This window comes from Branchiostoma lanceolatum, chromosome 11, assembly GCF_035083965.1.
Source record: "Branchiostoma lanceolatum isolate klBraLanc5 chromosome 11, klBraLanc5.hap2, whole genome shotgun sequence".
Taxonomy (NCBI): Eukaryota; Metazoa; Chordata; class Leptocardii; order Amphioxiformes; family Branchiostomatidae; genus Branchiostoma; species Branchiostoma lanceolatum.
In genome coordinates, this window is record NC_089732.1 from 1,886,525 (window position 1) to 1,903,344 (window position 16,820).

At 42.7% G+C, this 16,820-nt stretch overlaps 1 protein-coding gene across 1 annotated transcript; it reads left to right on the forward strand.

The window, feature by feature from the left end:
• The first annotated feature begins 154 nt into the window (after positions 1 to 154).
• On the forward strand, positions 155 to 15,418 carry LOC136445412 (E3 ubiquitin-protein ligase UHRF1-like). The gene is made up of 17 exons (XM_066443412.1): positions 155 to 432; positions 5,535 to 5,711; positions 6,036 to 6,122; positions 6,533 to 7,056; positions 8,343 to 8,508; positions 8,672 to 8,718; positions 8,953 to 9,083; positions 9,852 to 10,038; positions 10,440 to 10,563; positions 10,882 to 10,989; positions 11,478 to 11,582; positions 12,243 to 12,349; positions 12,808 to 12,973; positions 13,307 to 13,444; positions 14,261 to 14,360; positions 14,649 to 14,881; positions 15,094 to 15,418. Exons 1-17 carry the CDS (start codon positions 277 to 279, stop codon positions 15,238 to 15,240), a joined length of 2,703 nt encoding a protein of 900 aa, XP_066299509.1. The 5' UTR covers positions 155 to 276; the 3' UTR covers positions 15,241 to 15,418.
• The last annotated feature ends 1,402 nt before the right edge of the window (positions 15,419 to 16,820 follow it).

The following is a 16,820-nucleotide window of genomic DNA, read 5'->3' on the forward strand; positions in this document are numbered from 1 at the left end:
ATTCTCTTACATTTACAGTCGATGTTTGTTTCCACACGAAGTAAGCATATCTATAGAATCCATGAGGGTTTTCTTATATTTCTTTATCTTATTTCGGGGTCGTATTTTGTAAATGTTGGTCTTTTTCCGAACGAGATTTGGCGAGAGCTTGTTCGCGCCATTCCCACACGTGGGTGAAATTATCATATTTAAAGCCGTTTGTGTTCACTTCTTCATCACAGCTCGCCCCTTCCTCAAGCACGCTGCTACAAAACTTTCGCCCCAAATTCGCCCAAAATGTGGATCCAGGTCCGGACGATGGACGGCCGGCGGCAGGTACAGATAGACGGCCTGTCGAAGCTGACCAAGATCGAGGAGTTACGGGGGAGGGTGGAGGAGGTTTTCGACGACTCCCCGGCGGACCGACAACGCCTCTTCTACCGGGGCAAACAGGTAAACTTGCCCGACCTCATTCATTCACAAACGGCGTTGTTTTTCTGTTATATAGACCCTCAATGCGCCAGTATATCTAGGATTGGGCCCTCTACCTTGCACGGTGCCTTTGTGCACTGGATGGTTCCGCAGTGGCCTTTGTTGCGCCCCGGGTGCCCACGGGGTCAGCCCGGGCACGGTGCATTGACACCGGCGGGCGGCGAGGCAAAAGGGCCCGGGCAACAATAGACCTCGTCTCGATGGTGCATAAAACCCACGTTCCTACATAAATACCCACCTGTGGGCCGGTATCAAGGCAACCTGGGGGAGATAGAAACATAAATCGGTAACTGTCATCGTGGATTACTGTATATTTCTCTTAATATTTTAATGTAGAGAGGTTGACGACATCCAGGAATTAAATTTCAAGTGCCCAGGGAGCAAGTGGTCTTGCTCAGATTTTGTCTCCTAAAGTGTGACAACCCCCCAAAAATATCGAAATAATCATTTATTTGGCCAATTTTCCCAAGATTTTACAGTCGAAATAAGTGCTACGCAGTTACACCTATGTGTAGAATTTGCAATCGGCCATTAATTGAAGATCGACAAGCGCTTTTGAGGGTGGATTTGGTGACGCAGCAATGTTTGAGATGTGAAAATGCAGCCAGTGGAAACATCAGACAGGAAAAGTGCTACTTCCTGCCCACTGGCCCTGGCCACTCAGGAATGCTGGATTTGTATGCCATCGGTCACATGACTTCGCACGACTCCCCAACATCGGAACCCAGGCTTTATGTGTTTAAAACTTTGGGGGGAAAAAGGCACAACAGAGCATTGTTCAGGGGAAAGCCCTGCCTTATGGCAGCTCAGTTTCCCCAGACAAAGCCAGCAAGCTTGCCTGTACCTCTCGCTTAGTGTAACATATTCCTCTGGTGTAAAACCAGCAACCATAACCATGCAGCGTGTTCGTTAACAGGGTGGGGAAACGTTGTGATTGTTCGTGCGACGTTCTGTGTTCGTCCCCTGCATTTCTGCAGAGCCCTGGCAGGCAGCATGGCAGCCTAGTACAAACATGTCATTAGCATAATGATGGCTTCGCTGGCAGGCAGGCTTGCCGGCCGACATGTTGTGCAGAGATGCACTTCATGCGCTTTCACAGCACACACACAAAAACTCCATTCCATTCCTGCACTCCGTAGTTCTGACACAAACTTGGGAGTGGCCTTAATTTGGCAACGTTAAAAAATCAGCTGACTGTGTTATGTCATTGTTTTTATCATGAGCAGTGGCGTTGAAACGCGACGCTAATTGTCAAGCTCGAACGTTGCTGTAAGGAGGGCAAGGGGGGCAGGTTGTTGCCAACAGAAATACCGGTGACCGTCATCGTTGGCAATATTTCAAAAGTAAATATTCTAATCAAAGATTATTTAACGATCCGTGAAAAACAACCAAGCTTCTGCCGTGGCTTGTGGAGATGTTGGCACGAACAATTGAGCCAAGCTACCTGAAAAACAAGTTTAAGATGTACCCATGGACAAAAACAGCGATTTGCATAAAGATGGCGTCACACCCTGGGTAACGTTTCATCCTGGAGGTGTTTACATATAACTAGGTCAGGCCTGCGCAGTGAAACCGTGTGCACCTCACTCTTTCTCGTGTACGCCTCACTCTTTCTCGTGTACACCTCACACTTTCTCCTGAACCTTTTAACTGTCATCAGTCATTGTGTGTAAATTACATTCGTTAAAGCTAAACTATTCTAACGCATTACACATCGCTTGTATCAAGGTAGTTGAAATGGAATCTAAACTTACATGTACAACAAGCATTGAATCCATACTGGTACCTCTTACATAATAAAGTTAGTTCCAAAGGTCATGTACAAGGCGAAGTCGGGCTGTCTTAATCCAGTAAAACGTTTGCCAGCTCTTTGTGTGCGTCTACAGATATGTCATCATCATTAGGAAAATTTGGTCAAAGTCGACGTATCTTTTGGAACCCGGAGCCGGTGTTAGTCGGAATGTGCTGGCAGCCATCTTGTTTTCAGGCCCTCCACGAGTGTGTTTGTAGAGTTTGTAGAGTTTGTCGTCTGATAATCATCAGGGGCAAAACAGGAAGGAGGGCTCAAGTCAGGAGGCTCAAGGACTGCACAGGTCATGGCAAGGTCAAGTAGGAGTAGCTGTTCCTTAAATCAGAACTCTGAGGAACAAGGTGGCTGTGTAAGATGTTGACACCGACTTGTAGCTCCCTTTTGTCCATTTGGGGGTCTAATATAAACGACAACAAAGGACACTGCTATCTTCTTAATATCGCAGTCAATTTTAGCATTTTTTAGGAGAAAATTTCACACAGTGTAGTGAGTGTCCCCAAAAAAAAGTGTTGTATTGTAAGCCGATTAAGCCAGGTTGTGTGAGATGTTGACACTGACTTGTAGCTCTCCTTGGTCCATTTGGGGTATGATATAAACGACAACAAACGACACTGCTTTCTTCTTATTGCAGTTAATTTTAGCATTTTAGAGGAGAAAATTTAACACAGTGTAGTGAGTGTACCCAAAAAAAGTAGTGTATGTCCTGATGGCTCGTAATCAAGGTTTGATTATTGTAAACTGATTAAACCAGAGTCTAAATATAGTTGTGTATTTTTGTGTGGTTACAAATGGCATTCTGTAGCATGGTGATAAGTTGTAACCACATCCGGGGCCTTTCCTAGAACCGGCGAGTCAGAAGTAAGACGCAAGGCGCAGTTTGTTTGTAGACGTATCAAAATGCCATCCGCTTTGACGACAACTGTTCTTTCTACCTGCAAACGTCGTGAAAACATTTATTCCTGGAGTCAAAAATCCACTTGCAACCCACAATTCGCACAAGAAAAAGTATCAGCATTGTAGAAAAAAATTGCTACTTGCTATTTTGCAGGTTGAGAGAGTTTAGGCAACCTACATACCTTTTAGTCCCCAGCAAGGCTTGATACTAAAAATCACATATTAAATTATTTTTAATTACAGAAAAGGGTATTCTGACCCTTGCATTCTGAGTCACTCATAGTATAATGTATAAAACCCTGACAACTCAATTCCTTGATTGGTAGATTATTCCACGAGACTTAGCAATTACAGTCCCTCCAGTTGGATTCATTGTTGTTTATTGGAGAAGTCTTAGGCTTTGACTAGGTAGTATTGTTGGCACTTACTTACTGTAAATTTTGAAATATTTGCAGTGTTTTGTTTTCACAGTTTTCATGGTGCCTCTCAACAGTGAAATGTTCTCACTGCATACATTTGCTTTTGTGCTGCAGTATTTCAAATGTGAACATAAAACATTGCGAAAACTTCCACTGCTACCGCAAAAATAAAACTCCGCAAAAGTGAATGAATCTACTGTATACAGAGCTTATAATGTAGCCTCTGCCAGGCTTAATAGGTTGCTGAAATTGAAAAATAGCAGGAATTGGCCAAATAGACAGATAACATGCCCTGAGAATACAGTTTACGAGCTCAGGCCAGCTGACTATTAATTTCTACTATTTTTTAAGAGACCTATTGGGCCCAAAATTTTACCTGAACAGATGAAGTGGTGCATTACGATAGAGGACGCTTACTGGTTCCAGGGGTTTTTCTAGAAAAATTGAATAAGAGGGAGCACACACAGGTGAGGGGCCGAATTGTATGTGTTTATGGTAGAATCCATTGCTGAGTAAAGGCTGTATGCTGGATATTAAGCAAAAATCTGAAAATCGACAAGGGGGCGCTGGGCTGAAACAAGAGGGCGCAGCGCCCCTCTTTCCTGATTTAGATAAACCCCTGTGGTTCTGCATCACAGTACAGAAACCAGACGTTGAATTGGTTTGGCCCAACATGAGAGCTCAGTAACTAGTAAGCTGTGTGGAGGATGTGTCGTGCCTGACTGTACCAGGGAATGGATACATATAACAAGATGACTCAGAGTCAGACCTGATCATGAATCACTATGGTACAAATTACAGAGGAGGCTGGTGGAACTGTTGTGATGTTGCCAAAATGTAGCTCAGCAAAAGTATTGTGACTGTCACACTGTTATTCACTGTTATCATAAGCTTGAATTGAAATGCAACCACATCCCAAAAATCTCAGGGCTATTCTTGCAATGGCCATGGTGGATGTTTTCGCCATCCCCTACTGTTTTCGATAAGTGTGTTACAGACTCACAGTGTTTGTGTAGGTCCTTTTACATGCAGAGGTTAAACAGCTCCCTCATACACGGTGTTGCCGGATTAATGTCAACATCTGAAAGGACAAATGCAGTCCCTTTTTTAAATGTTTATAGTAAGATTAAGGATAGCACAAGCATTTGCACATTAGAAATGTTCCAGTAAAGGTAAAGAATTGTTAGATTGAAAGTACCTATAGATGTCTTCACCGATAACGTAATCAAACTGAACATCACAGATAAAATCAGGACAGCTTCTAGTTTGAGCTTCTATTTTCTATCAGTGTACAATGTATGTGGGAGGGACAAAAGTCATTATATACACCAGCCTTGTGTAGTTATGCATGCAGCTAACGCGGTAGGTAGGTTGGTACGACTGAACACAAGCCGACCTGTGATTGACAGGCCAGCCATAGTTGCCATGGTAACATGATTGCTGTAGAGAAGACAAGCAAGATTTGCTGGCCGAAAGCCAATAGAATAGGTGCTCTTGAAATTTGAGATGTACATGTAAGGTGTTCCTTTTGTAGGGCTGGATTACTGTAAATACTGCAGTTTTTTTAGGTGATATTTCCACTTTACATACATGAATATATCTCCCTTGTATGAACACAATGTGACAGAATTGTGTCAACCCCCAATTTGATACTGTGAATCCATTATTTTGATATTGTGGTTGGTAATTTTAGCTGTTGGTTGGAAAGAGAGTAGTTCACAGCATTTAATTTTAACGGTGGGAACAAACATCACTGTCTCAAATGTTACTGATCAAGTATTTGAGATGCTGAAACTTTATCAGTTGACTAGTGACCGTTTAAGTAGCTAGAATTAAGTTACCACTAACAAATCAAGAATTACAGTACTGTCTGCCATCTCTTTTTTGTTTATCGTTGTCTTTGTTTATTAACGTCGTTGTTTGTTTGTTTACCCCCTGAGCTGGAGGATGGCCACTCCCTGTTTGACTACAGCGTGGGCCTTAATGAGATCATCCAACTGCTGGTCAGGCCGGCCGCCACGAACCAATCAGCAGACAGCTCCGTCGCCACGGAAACCGCATCTGACAAGGAGGAGCCAATGGAGGAGCTGGAGCCATCGACCCCCTCTGACACGCCGGTAGGGAATGGCTTTATTAGTTCGCAAATTTGAAAAAATCTTTTTTTGTCGTTGTCGTCAGATATGATGGGAAAAGTACATGTATAAGGGACGAAGAAGTGAGTTTTGTGTGTAATTCAGGGACTTGTTATAGATTTCAAAGAACATTGACGATCCATCCATGAGTACGTATACTGTGTTGTCTTAAGGTAACTGTAAAATTTGTTAAAGACTCTTCACTTCCTTTCCAAACTTTAACTTTTAAGTAACATGCAGCTAGAGCCTAGAAATACTGTGAATCATATAATCTTAGCAGCTGTTGATTTGTGTTGTTTATTTTGCCAGATGACCAATGGTGATGTGGATTCAGACACAGGACTGTCCGACCCCTCCACAAGCGGACAGGCAGAACAAATCAAAGGACTCTATGCGGTAAGGGATGTTCTAACACTGCGAACAGCAGAATTGTTACAAACTTGCAAACATGATAAATGGGATATGGCATGTCATGCAAATCTAGCTGTGTTTGACAACGCTGCTCAGCAACTAGTTTTAAGAAAGAATATTAGAAAGTCCTGTTTCTTTGATTTTAGTAGGTGTCTTGTGGAGTGAGCCATGTTTTGCTCATACAGAATAAGCCACATTTTTGTTCAAGTATTGGTTCACCTCATCATGCTTCACCTCAATTGAGGATGACTTGAAACGAAAAAAGAAATTGGCCATGGCTGGAACAGTAGGCTAAAAGAAAAGTGACTCTTAATTGATTAAGCATTGCAAGACAGTTGCAAATGACTGGGATCTTTACTCAAGTTGTGACACATGTTTCATGGCTCATTTTGCAGGTAGGAGACTTAGTTGATGCCAGAGACTTGCGGATCGGCGCCTGGTTCGAGGCCACGATCCTGAAAATTACGCAGGCATCCGAGACCGACGACGTCTCCACCGACAACAAAGACAATTCTCAGGGAACAGGCGAGTCCAAAGACCACGCTGCCGCTGCTACAACCACAGACACTTCCGCTCTCGGCAGCTCAAACTCTCGGTTAAACGGTACCTCAGACTCAAGACTTACAGAGGACGGAGAAGAGTCCTCAAACTCTGCGGATACCTCACCGACCCCGGCCGCGCAATCAGGGAAGGGCGACGACAACGTTAAAACTACCTCACAGGAAGGCGAGGGAAGAAACGGATCGGGAGAGTCTGCGGATGTTGAAGCTACCTCTTCGGGAAAGGACAGTGAAGGTATGGAGGTGGACGGGCTTCCTAACGGAGCAACGGCGGAACACGTGCTTCAGAACAGAAACGGATGTGCGAGTAGTTCTGGCGCAGAGGAGGAGGGGCTGGTGTATCATGTCAAGTTTGAAGAGTGAGTACAATTTCTGGAAGTATGGTTTGATTGTTGCACAGGAAAGCTTTAAAAGAGGGAGGCAACAAAATACAGAAGGGACTGAAATGTACATCCGTGAATAGTTTCATCAGGTTGGTAAGTCACTGAATAAAAATCTCTTTTATTTACACAACCAAGAGATTTATTCCACCGACGTTTTGCATAGTGATGTCATCCCGTGATTGTACATATGTAAATACTTTGTGTTTGGGAATGCATCTCATTATTATGTATAAGCAGCGACACCTGTGCTGCATTGCTATGTGAACCAGTCAGAATTGCCTTGAAGAAGGTGACAGATGGTCACCGAAACGTCGGTGGAATAGATCTCTAGGTTGTGTAACAAAGAGTCTTTTTATTCGGGACTGTAATGTTGGATGAAGGGTAACATTGCTTCAAAGATTGTAGCAGCTTGTCAAACCTGTCTGTCATAGCTCGACAGATTGATGGAGAGGTTTCTGTCATTTGAATGAATGAATGAATGGTTTATTTACGTCCCAAGACAAAGCATACATATCAGCCTACATTGGCTGAAGTGAAGTATGATTTACATATAAAAATAGTCTAAAAGCATTAAAGATACATACTATAAACATTTCATACTTACAATACTCAATTTAAAATATATGCGTACTCGTTTACGTGCTTTTTTGCGGCGCCAACACTTTGTCATTGAGTAGGTCGACCAGGTAAGGTAGTGAAGTCTTACGATATCTAGCGGTCCTACATTTGAACTGCGTTATCTAGTGTTTAGACCTAAGGTTCTTGCCATGGAGACTCACACAGTTTGGAGGTAACCAATTAGCAAACATCTTTCTAGTTTAACAAGGAAGTAGCAAACTTAGCACATAGCTCATGTCGTCTGTTGCGTAGAGATGGTAATGACAATTGATTCAGTGACATGCTATATCTACAAAGTTGGGGCCGAGAATGATTCGGCCGGCTTTTCTTTGTACACTCTCAATGGCTCGGGATTGGGCATTAGTGATACCTGGGTGCCACACAGGGCATGCATATTCTAGAGTTGGCCGTATAATGCCAACGAAGGCTAGTGTTATTTGCTCCAGATATTCCAATCTGCGGAATCTAAAAAGGATTTTGTTGCCTCCTCTCAATGTATATGTTAATGATATAAATAGAAAGGCAGTATTTCGCTCACATGACATTATGCACTAAGGAAATATCAAAATAACTTCTCAGTTTAAAGAAAATTTTTTCCAACATGTGCCCATTTCCCCCTGGAACCGATGTTGCCGTCCTCCCAGCTATGAAGACGAAATCGTGCAGCTACGGAGCATGGACATCAGACCGCGAGCGCGGACCGTAATCCCGTTTGAGGATGTGCAGGAGGGCATGCTGGTTATGGCGAACTATAACCCTGACGACCCCAAGGAGCGGGGGTACTGGTACGACATAGAGGTCATCGCTAAGGTCAGGACATTGATCTTTAAACTTTGAACTTTAAAAAGAATTTTTACCTTTTCTTTGCACTCCACAATCATTATCCGTAAAAATGCCTGAATGAATTACAGAAAAAGATTTTATGGTAAGATTTTGACAGTGATGATGTAATCTTCCCAATTCATCCCTATAGAAGTCCAAGAGAACCAACAAAGAACTGCTAGGCAGAATTCTGTTGGGGTGAGTTTTGTTTTACTTTCTCAGACTTGTAACTGGTATGAGTCTCGAATTTTGACAATGGACAAGTCACATGGCAAATGTATGGAAAGTAGTTTTCTCTAGAAATAGAAAAAGAAGATTTTTGTTATGTATATTCTTGTAGATATCACAAGTTAACAGACAAATGAAAGAAGCAAACCTTAAAAAATATTAACTCCCTTAGAGATGAGTTAACCCTCTGTCGCCTGTCCACAGCTCGAGAGGTGACTCCATTGAGGACTGTCGAGTGGTCTTCAGCGAGGAGATCTTTAAGATCGAGAAGCCGGGCGAGTGTCCCAATGTCAACATCAACCAGGTCAACGGCGAGGACATGGACGACCTCAGGCGTAAGGACACTTCTTTGTTTCGTTCTTAAACATTCAAGAAAACACCTGGCCAGCTTGAGGTTCTTTCTAGTATAAACATGGAAGAATACACACAGGTTTTTTTAGCACAGAAAAACACTTTGTCTCGGCCTGACTCAAATTTTCATCTTTGTTTCATAAAAATGATACCTCATAGCTCACTGGAAGTGTTGACATTATAGATGCCATGTAATGCTAATATGCTTGTGTCTAGCACAATTTATCAAGCATGCTTTTGTCCTTATTGAAAATCAACCATTAGTTGAAGTACATTCAAGACAGGTGAGAGAAACCTATACCTATAACTAGGGGTGGATACCGGTTCAGCTTAATAAGGTCCAAGTCCAAGTTTAGGTCCAGAGATTTAGGTTCAGGTCCGGACCTGAACCTGGACCTGATCCTGTCCAGTTGATGTTTTGTTTTGTTAGACCAATATTAAGCTTAGAGAATAAATACTGACACGCACAACTATAAAAAGCTTCTTGGTGAGAAGACTTTCAAGACAAACCAGTGTTTGATATTTGCATGTTGCACTTATTTAAAATGCCTTTTTTGTCAGAGGGGAGACTCAAAAAGCTTTTTATCAAACAAAATAGAAAAATTATTTGTACTTTGTTCAGGTTTTTTTGGACTCAGGTTTTGGCTTTCAGGTTTTTTGGAGTCGGTTCTTGGATGTTATAAAGGTCCCAATCAGGTCCAGCGAACCGGTATCCACCCCTACCTTTAAGTTTAACTAAAATTTATTTCTAGGTAAGAAGACCCCGGAGTGCATGCACTGCTTAGACGACGTCAACAAGAAGTGTAAGCACTGCAACTGCCATGTCTGTGGGGGGAAGGACGACCCAGACAAGCAGCTGCTGTGTGACGAGTGTGACTCCGCATTCCACATGTACTGCCTCACTCCGCCCATGGAGGTGCTGCCTGATGATGATGAATGGTAAGGGAACTGTTTCTGTGTGTGTGTGTCTGTGTCTGTGCGCACTCATGTGCGCGTGTGTGAAGATGATCATGTGTGAGTGGCTCTGTGCTTTATGTGCATGTGTTTGTGTGTACATGCATGTGTGAATATGTGTGCTTGTGTGTGTATCAACTTTTGTGTGCCAGAGTCTGTCATGTCAAGTCAAAGCCTTTATTTTTCTTCGAAGTGCTTGTTCGGCCACATGGCCGCTTTTCAACAAGGACAAAGTGAAGTGAAGTGGAGGGGCAGGAATCATTAATGCAGTCTCCTGTTTTCTCCACCAATAAGTTAACATGTGTGTTATTGTCATTTCTTTAATTCAATCAAGCTTGAATGGTTTTTAGTACCAACTTGTGTTTTCATGCACCTATTCCCCCTAGGTACTGCCCCTTGTGCCGTAATGACACGTCAGAGATCGTCAGGGTGGGGGAGAAGCTGAAGGAGAGTAAGAAGAAATCCAAGATGGCGTCCGCTAAAGGCACCAGCACACGGGACTGGGGGAAGGTGTGGTGATTCTCTAGACTGTGTTACAGGAACACCAGAGAGAAAATATTTGCCTTGCTTCTTTAAGTGTTGAGTCATAATCTTCATTATTGAAATTGAAGAGTCGAAAAGTGGTCCATGTGGCATTTACATGTACTGACATGTTTATAAAGAAATTGATAGCAAACTAACATACATTTTGGTGTTGCTAATAAACTTGTGGGAAAAGTGTTTTGGTTCATATATTGTCATACCTTAAGAAAGTGCCACTATTGTATAAGAAACAAATGTACTATAAGACAAGATTTAGCCTTTAACATGACAACCCCCTCCATCCAGGGCATGGCGTGTGTCGGCAGGACGAAGGTGTGTAACCTGGTCCCCCCGAACCACTTTGGACCCATCCCGGGGGTGCCCGTGGGAACCATGTGGAAATTCCGCGTTCAGGTCAGTGGTTGGTGCTGCATAGTTAAAACTAAAGAGGTGGTGGAATATAACTATTATGTCCCAAAGGTTTTAGATTTATTTTTGCCAATTTTTAGGGCAGACAATACTGAAGTCCATAAATAGCACCACACAGTCTAGTTTCGAAATGGGGAAAACTTTGCTAAACTTCTTCTCATGCAGTCCAGTTATCAACTGTAAGAGAAAATTACATGTTTTTTTAGGATAGGTGTTTGGATATACAGTTTTAATTAATGGAAACAGAAGAAGCTATCTGAAATTATGTACTACACTGTAAAGAGGAAGATGTAGGATCCCATAAGCATGACTAAAACATGACTTTGAGACAGAAGTTAACAAGTGGGGAATTTTCTAAATACATGCATGTTGGAGTTTGAGCTTTGAGTTGTTTTATGTTGACTGCACGTAAGACTGAAAACACATAATAACTGTTATTGAATATGTTTAAAAAAAAATGTTTGTCCCCCCAGGCGAGCGAGGCCGGCGTGCACCGCCCGCACGTGTCTGGGATCCACGGGAGGGAGTCCGAGGGCGCCTACTCCATCGTGCTCGCCGGGGGCTACGAGGACGACAAGGTCAGTACGCCATCGCCATGGCAACAGGAAAATTACTGTTCCTGTCTGAACTGAACTCCTGTATGTAAGAGAATGTAGATACATTTGAAAAACTGAAGTTGTACAAAATTTATGACACTTCCAATTTAGAATCTTTGGGGTCCGAGGATGACAAGGTAAGGGGGAAAGTGGCTTTTGTCGTTAGTGATAACTGAAAACATTGGTCACTTTAGATTATCAAGATTGTTTAGTACGTAGAATACTTAGTTTACAGCTTGAGTAAATCGAGTATTAAATGCCCTCTCTAAATACCCTTTTAATTAGGACGCTGCATCCAGAAAAAAGAAGTCAAACCAGGTGGAAACGATCAGCTTTGGTATAAAGTAGCTGCTTGCTTTTTTATCAAATTATTGTGTTTCTAGCTACTTGACCATGACATCATATAGTGCCTGACATGTTCATGAGTTAACCTTCAGCTTCAGCTTGCTAAGGTAGCCTTTTGGCACCAACCTTGTATTGGTTATGGGGTTAGGGAGCTGGGAGAAGGTTGATAAATAATGTAAAGTTATTATGTAAGATAAATCAGTTTATTTTCCTCTACCTTAACCTGACTTGCAGTTAGTCTTCAGGAGATACATTGTAGTAATTAGATATTCTTAAAACATTTTTTTTGCCCCAAAGGATGATGGGGAGGAATTCCTGTACACGGGCAGCGGAGGTCGCGACCTCTCAGGGAACAAGCGCACAGCTGAGCAGTCATGTGACCAGAAACTCACCAAGATGAACCTGTGAGTGGCTCTTGCAGTACCACATGTAGACAGCAGGGGGCACTGTTCCTTTTAGCAGCGCATGGCCACTGTAGTCCATTGCTGGGATCTAGAATGTGCAGTTTCTGATAAAGTAGGAAATAGAGAGATTATGTGCATATAGTTTGTGATTGCAGTTTGCTGATGTAGTTCAGTGTACATCTATTTCTGGAGAGGATGGAGGTCTTGCAGTACTACATGTAGACAGCAGGGGGCACTGTTCCCTTGATAAATTGTGGCAACTAACTGGGGATGTAAATTTAGCAATTTGTTCAAAATGCTTAACAGTTAAGTATTTTATCAACAATTAGGAATGATACAGTTTGTAATTGGTAGTGTGCTGTATTATTGTATCACACAATTAAATGGAAAAAAACACAAATTATTTTCAGTCCAAGACAGATTTAGATTAAAAAGTTTTATTTCCTTTCCCTTCCCAGTGCCCTCGCCCGTAACTGTGCGGCCCCGTTGGACACTAAGAAGGGTGCGGACAGCAAGGACCGGTGGCAGGAGGGCAAGCCTGTCAGGGTGCTGCGGAACTGCAAGGGCCGCAAACACTCCAAGTACGCCCCCGAGGACGGAAACAGATACGACGGCATCTATAAGGTATGGACAGTGACATGATTTCATTAATGCTCTTTCATGTTTGCCTTCATGAAGAAAGTTTTTTTTAATGTTTCTTGGTTTGAAATTTGTTCAGACTGAGGATTATTCAAATGTTACAGAGTGATTTGGTGTGGATTTGATATAAGGCCTTGGCCACAGGAACATGTTATTTCAGTTTGGAAAAGATCTAGACTAGGGAATTTTTAAGGATTTTTAACCATTACATGATAGCCCAAACTCCCTAGCAGCATTGTTAAAATGACATCTGTGAACATACACTTCTTAACTCTTAGTAAACCCTAAACCCGAAATCTCCTGTTTCATACCCCACAGATAGTGAAGTACTGGCCAGCGAAGGGGAAGTCGGGTTTCCTGGTCTGGCGCTACAAGCTTCGCCGTGACGACCCAGAGGCCGCGCCCTGGACCAAGGAGGGACAGAAGACCGCCAAGAAACTCGGACTCACCATGCAGGTAACACGGGCTACTTAAGACTGTTGATCAGTTGTTCAAGGAGATGTTAAAGAACCCATCACACTGAACAATGAGAGTGATTTCAAACCACTTCAAATGGACCCAATGAACAGATGAGCTAATCTTCCACTGGTCCTGACAGAGAAGACAGACACTATGTACAGTATTTACAGGTTCATTGTACCGGGGAAATTCCCCTAGCCCTTTTCAACAAGCTCAGTGAACAGTGGGCCGTCCTAAGGACTGCGACCCTTTCCAGAAGTGTGCATGTCGGGTGAGCGACACAGGCTGGATTCGAACTCCCTTCTTGTTAAGGGTCACTAACCACTGGGCAGTGCATTATACTCAGAATGGCTCAAATCTTTCAATTCCTGCATAGAACTGGCGTGTAACACTGTAAGCCAGTTAATGGTTATGTGATACAAACATATTAGCAAAAGCTGTGAGATTTCTTAGGCAGCTTTGATTAAATTTTTATGCCATGTTGTTTGTATGTTTCCAAAGGGCCCGCGTTCGAACCTCAGTGGTCGACTCGAGCTCGGACATGTTGTAAGGGATTGCATTCGTCATTTCGGATGGTGACGTAAAGCCGGTGGTCCCGTGTATGAGGGAGCTTTGGGCGTAAGCCTCAAGCGTCAAACCTCTGCACGTAAAAGAACCCAACACACTTATCGAGAAGAGTAGGGGTGACCCGGTGTGCTTGGCCAAAAACGCGAGCCGTGGCGAAGCCGCATTGCACTACCACTAGCTACTTGAAAAAGCATTACGCTTCACCTCACTTGAGGATGACTGCTTTACCTTTTACCTTACCTTCAGTACCCTGATGGCTACCTGGAGGCTCAGGCTGCCAAGGAGAAGGAGAAGGAGGGAGCGACTCCTGCCAAGGGGAAGGGCAAGAGGAAAAGGGGCTCAGACGGTAAGCTTCAGTCACACCTTGAAGAACAATTTAAGAAAGATACAGAATGTCTCCCCCCCAGATTTGAAGAATATCAATCTTAAGTTAATGCTCTTAATTAAACTGTAGAGAAGATACATAAATTTACAGTAAATCGTCTATTTATCTATTTATTTATTTCGGGTGGCTCAGTGTCTAGTCATCGTTTTCCAGTGAAGCACTGTAAGCACAAGAATATGTGAACTTTGGGATGTTTCTCGTTGGTTTTACTATGGGACGTTAGATAAACAAATATCTCTCTCCCCACAGACGAGGGCACGCCCAGTAAGAAGAAGGGCGGGGCTCTGCGGGAGGTCTCGGCGGAGGTGCAGAAGATGCTTAAGGAGGACGAGGAGAATAAGAAGCTGTGGGAGGAGGCCCTTAAAGCGGCGAAGGGCGGGGACTCCTTCCTGCCCAAGGTGGAGGAGACGTTCCTGTGCATCTGCTGTCAGGAGCTGGTGTTCCAGCCCGTCTCCACCGAGTGTGGGCACAACGTCTGCAAGGTAAGACTCTTAGACATAGGGTATCTTGAAATATCCTTTGCCTGCTAATCAGTGTACATTTTATTGGGATTGAATGCTCAACTTGGAGTGATTGTCTGCTTCTATACCTGACTCGTTATCATAATTTTACCTTCATGCGATGTTTGACCTTGCCGTGACCCATATTTGACCTTGACTTCATGTTTGACCTTGCCTCTGTGTTTGACCTTCAGGCGTGCCTGCAGAGGTCGTTCCGTGCGGAGGTGTACTGCTGTCCGGCCTGCCGACACGACCTTGGGAAAGGGTACAGCATGGCGACCAACAAGCAGCTACAGGCCATCCTCAACCTGCTGTTCCCCGGGTACAGCGCAGGCAGATAAACAAACAAACAACAACAACAGATAAACACAGCGGCTCATAGCAGGGTGTTATAGTCTGCAACGTAGGGTATTATTGAACCGTAGCTCAGAGTTTCATTCCATATACCCAGGGTATTTGTGAGTATTTTGCAGGGCGCTATTGAATAATACCCTGGTCATTACTGAAGTGTTACCCAGAGTGTTATAAAAAAAAACTTCTGAATCAATAATGCCCAGGATGTGGCTGAAAATATTGTACATTGTCATCCAGGGTGTTATTGAACATTTGATATTGGCCAGGTTGTTATTTGATATTGCCCAGGGTATTATTTGATATTGGCCAGATTGTTATTGGGTCCTACCCAGGGTGTTTTTGAAGAAAAAAACATGAGTTTTAGCATTCATGGTGACGCTATCTTTCTACCAGGGTATAACCGTGGCTGTAATCTGACTGTTGAGAAATTTGTTCATGCTAGAAACATTACAGGTTGACACACAGAACCAGGTCATTGTTATGCATATATTTTTCCTGATGTCAGATCAAGATCTTAATCCCACAGAAGTGTTAATGTTTTGGCCTCACCCTTGCTTTTACACTAAGTTGGCAAAAAGTAAAGATTTAACCTTTATCCTGCTAGTGGTGCATCTGTGCTTCGAATCAGTATTTGTTTACAGAAGAGTCAGTATAATGAGGGTTAAATCATTGTAACATTCCAATCTCCTGATTCTGCACCTGATTTTGTTATGTAGATGATATTTCAGTAAATGACATTCCAACCAGCTTATATTCCTGCCAGTGTGTAAATTTGACCCGGCACTACAGAGGTAGCCTTTTTATTACCAAGTCTATGTTGGTTGCAGGGTTAGGCAACAGGGAAAAAGTTAAGAAAAGTTTAGTGTAATGACAAGTTGCAGAAACACTACCATTCCAATTACTGCCATTCAATGTAGTACTAGGTTCTTGTAAAAAGTAACATTTTCATGTGAACAAAGAAATAAGTAAACATGGCATACAAGGTTTTAGCTATGTGAGACTGGCATGTAAGACTTTAAAATAGATCCAACAACTAAGTAATGTTACACAATCAACAGAATATATACAGAAATATGCAAAACTTAATCAGGCTTGCAGCGCACAGTATATACAGTAAGCTATAATACCAAACTACTGCAGTGTAAAATGCTTTTTTTGTACAAGACTAGTATAACAAAAATGCCAGACAAGAATCACTTAGTGTTTATCTGGAAGTCAGTCTGTGTTGGTAGAAAATTAATCATTATAATTCCCAAGCTTTTAACTTCTGACGTTAAGGAGTGGTATAGCCAAATGTATGACTGAATATTATCAGCTTTCTCTGTGTGTTCAAATTATTCTCCTTAGGAAACCGATGCTTTTCAGTCAAACATCTTGGTTCAATCCGATCTTCAAAATGAATGTAATCTTGACTTTGTTTTGAGCAGGAACTGTTTGAATGGTAATGTCGGCTTTTTTATTTAACAGTTTAAATGTACTTAAGCTTCGTGTTGACTTGTACATCATTAGTTATTCAGGCAGAGCATCGAGCTGGTGTTTGTTGATAATTGTACTGCCGTCTTTAGAA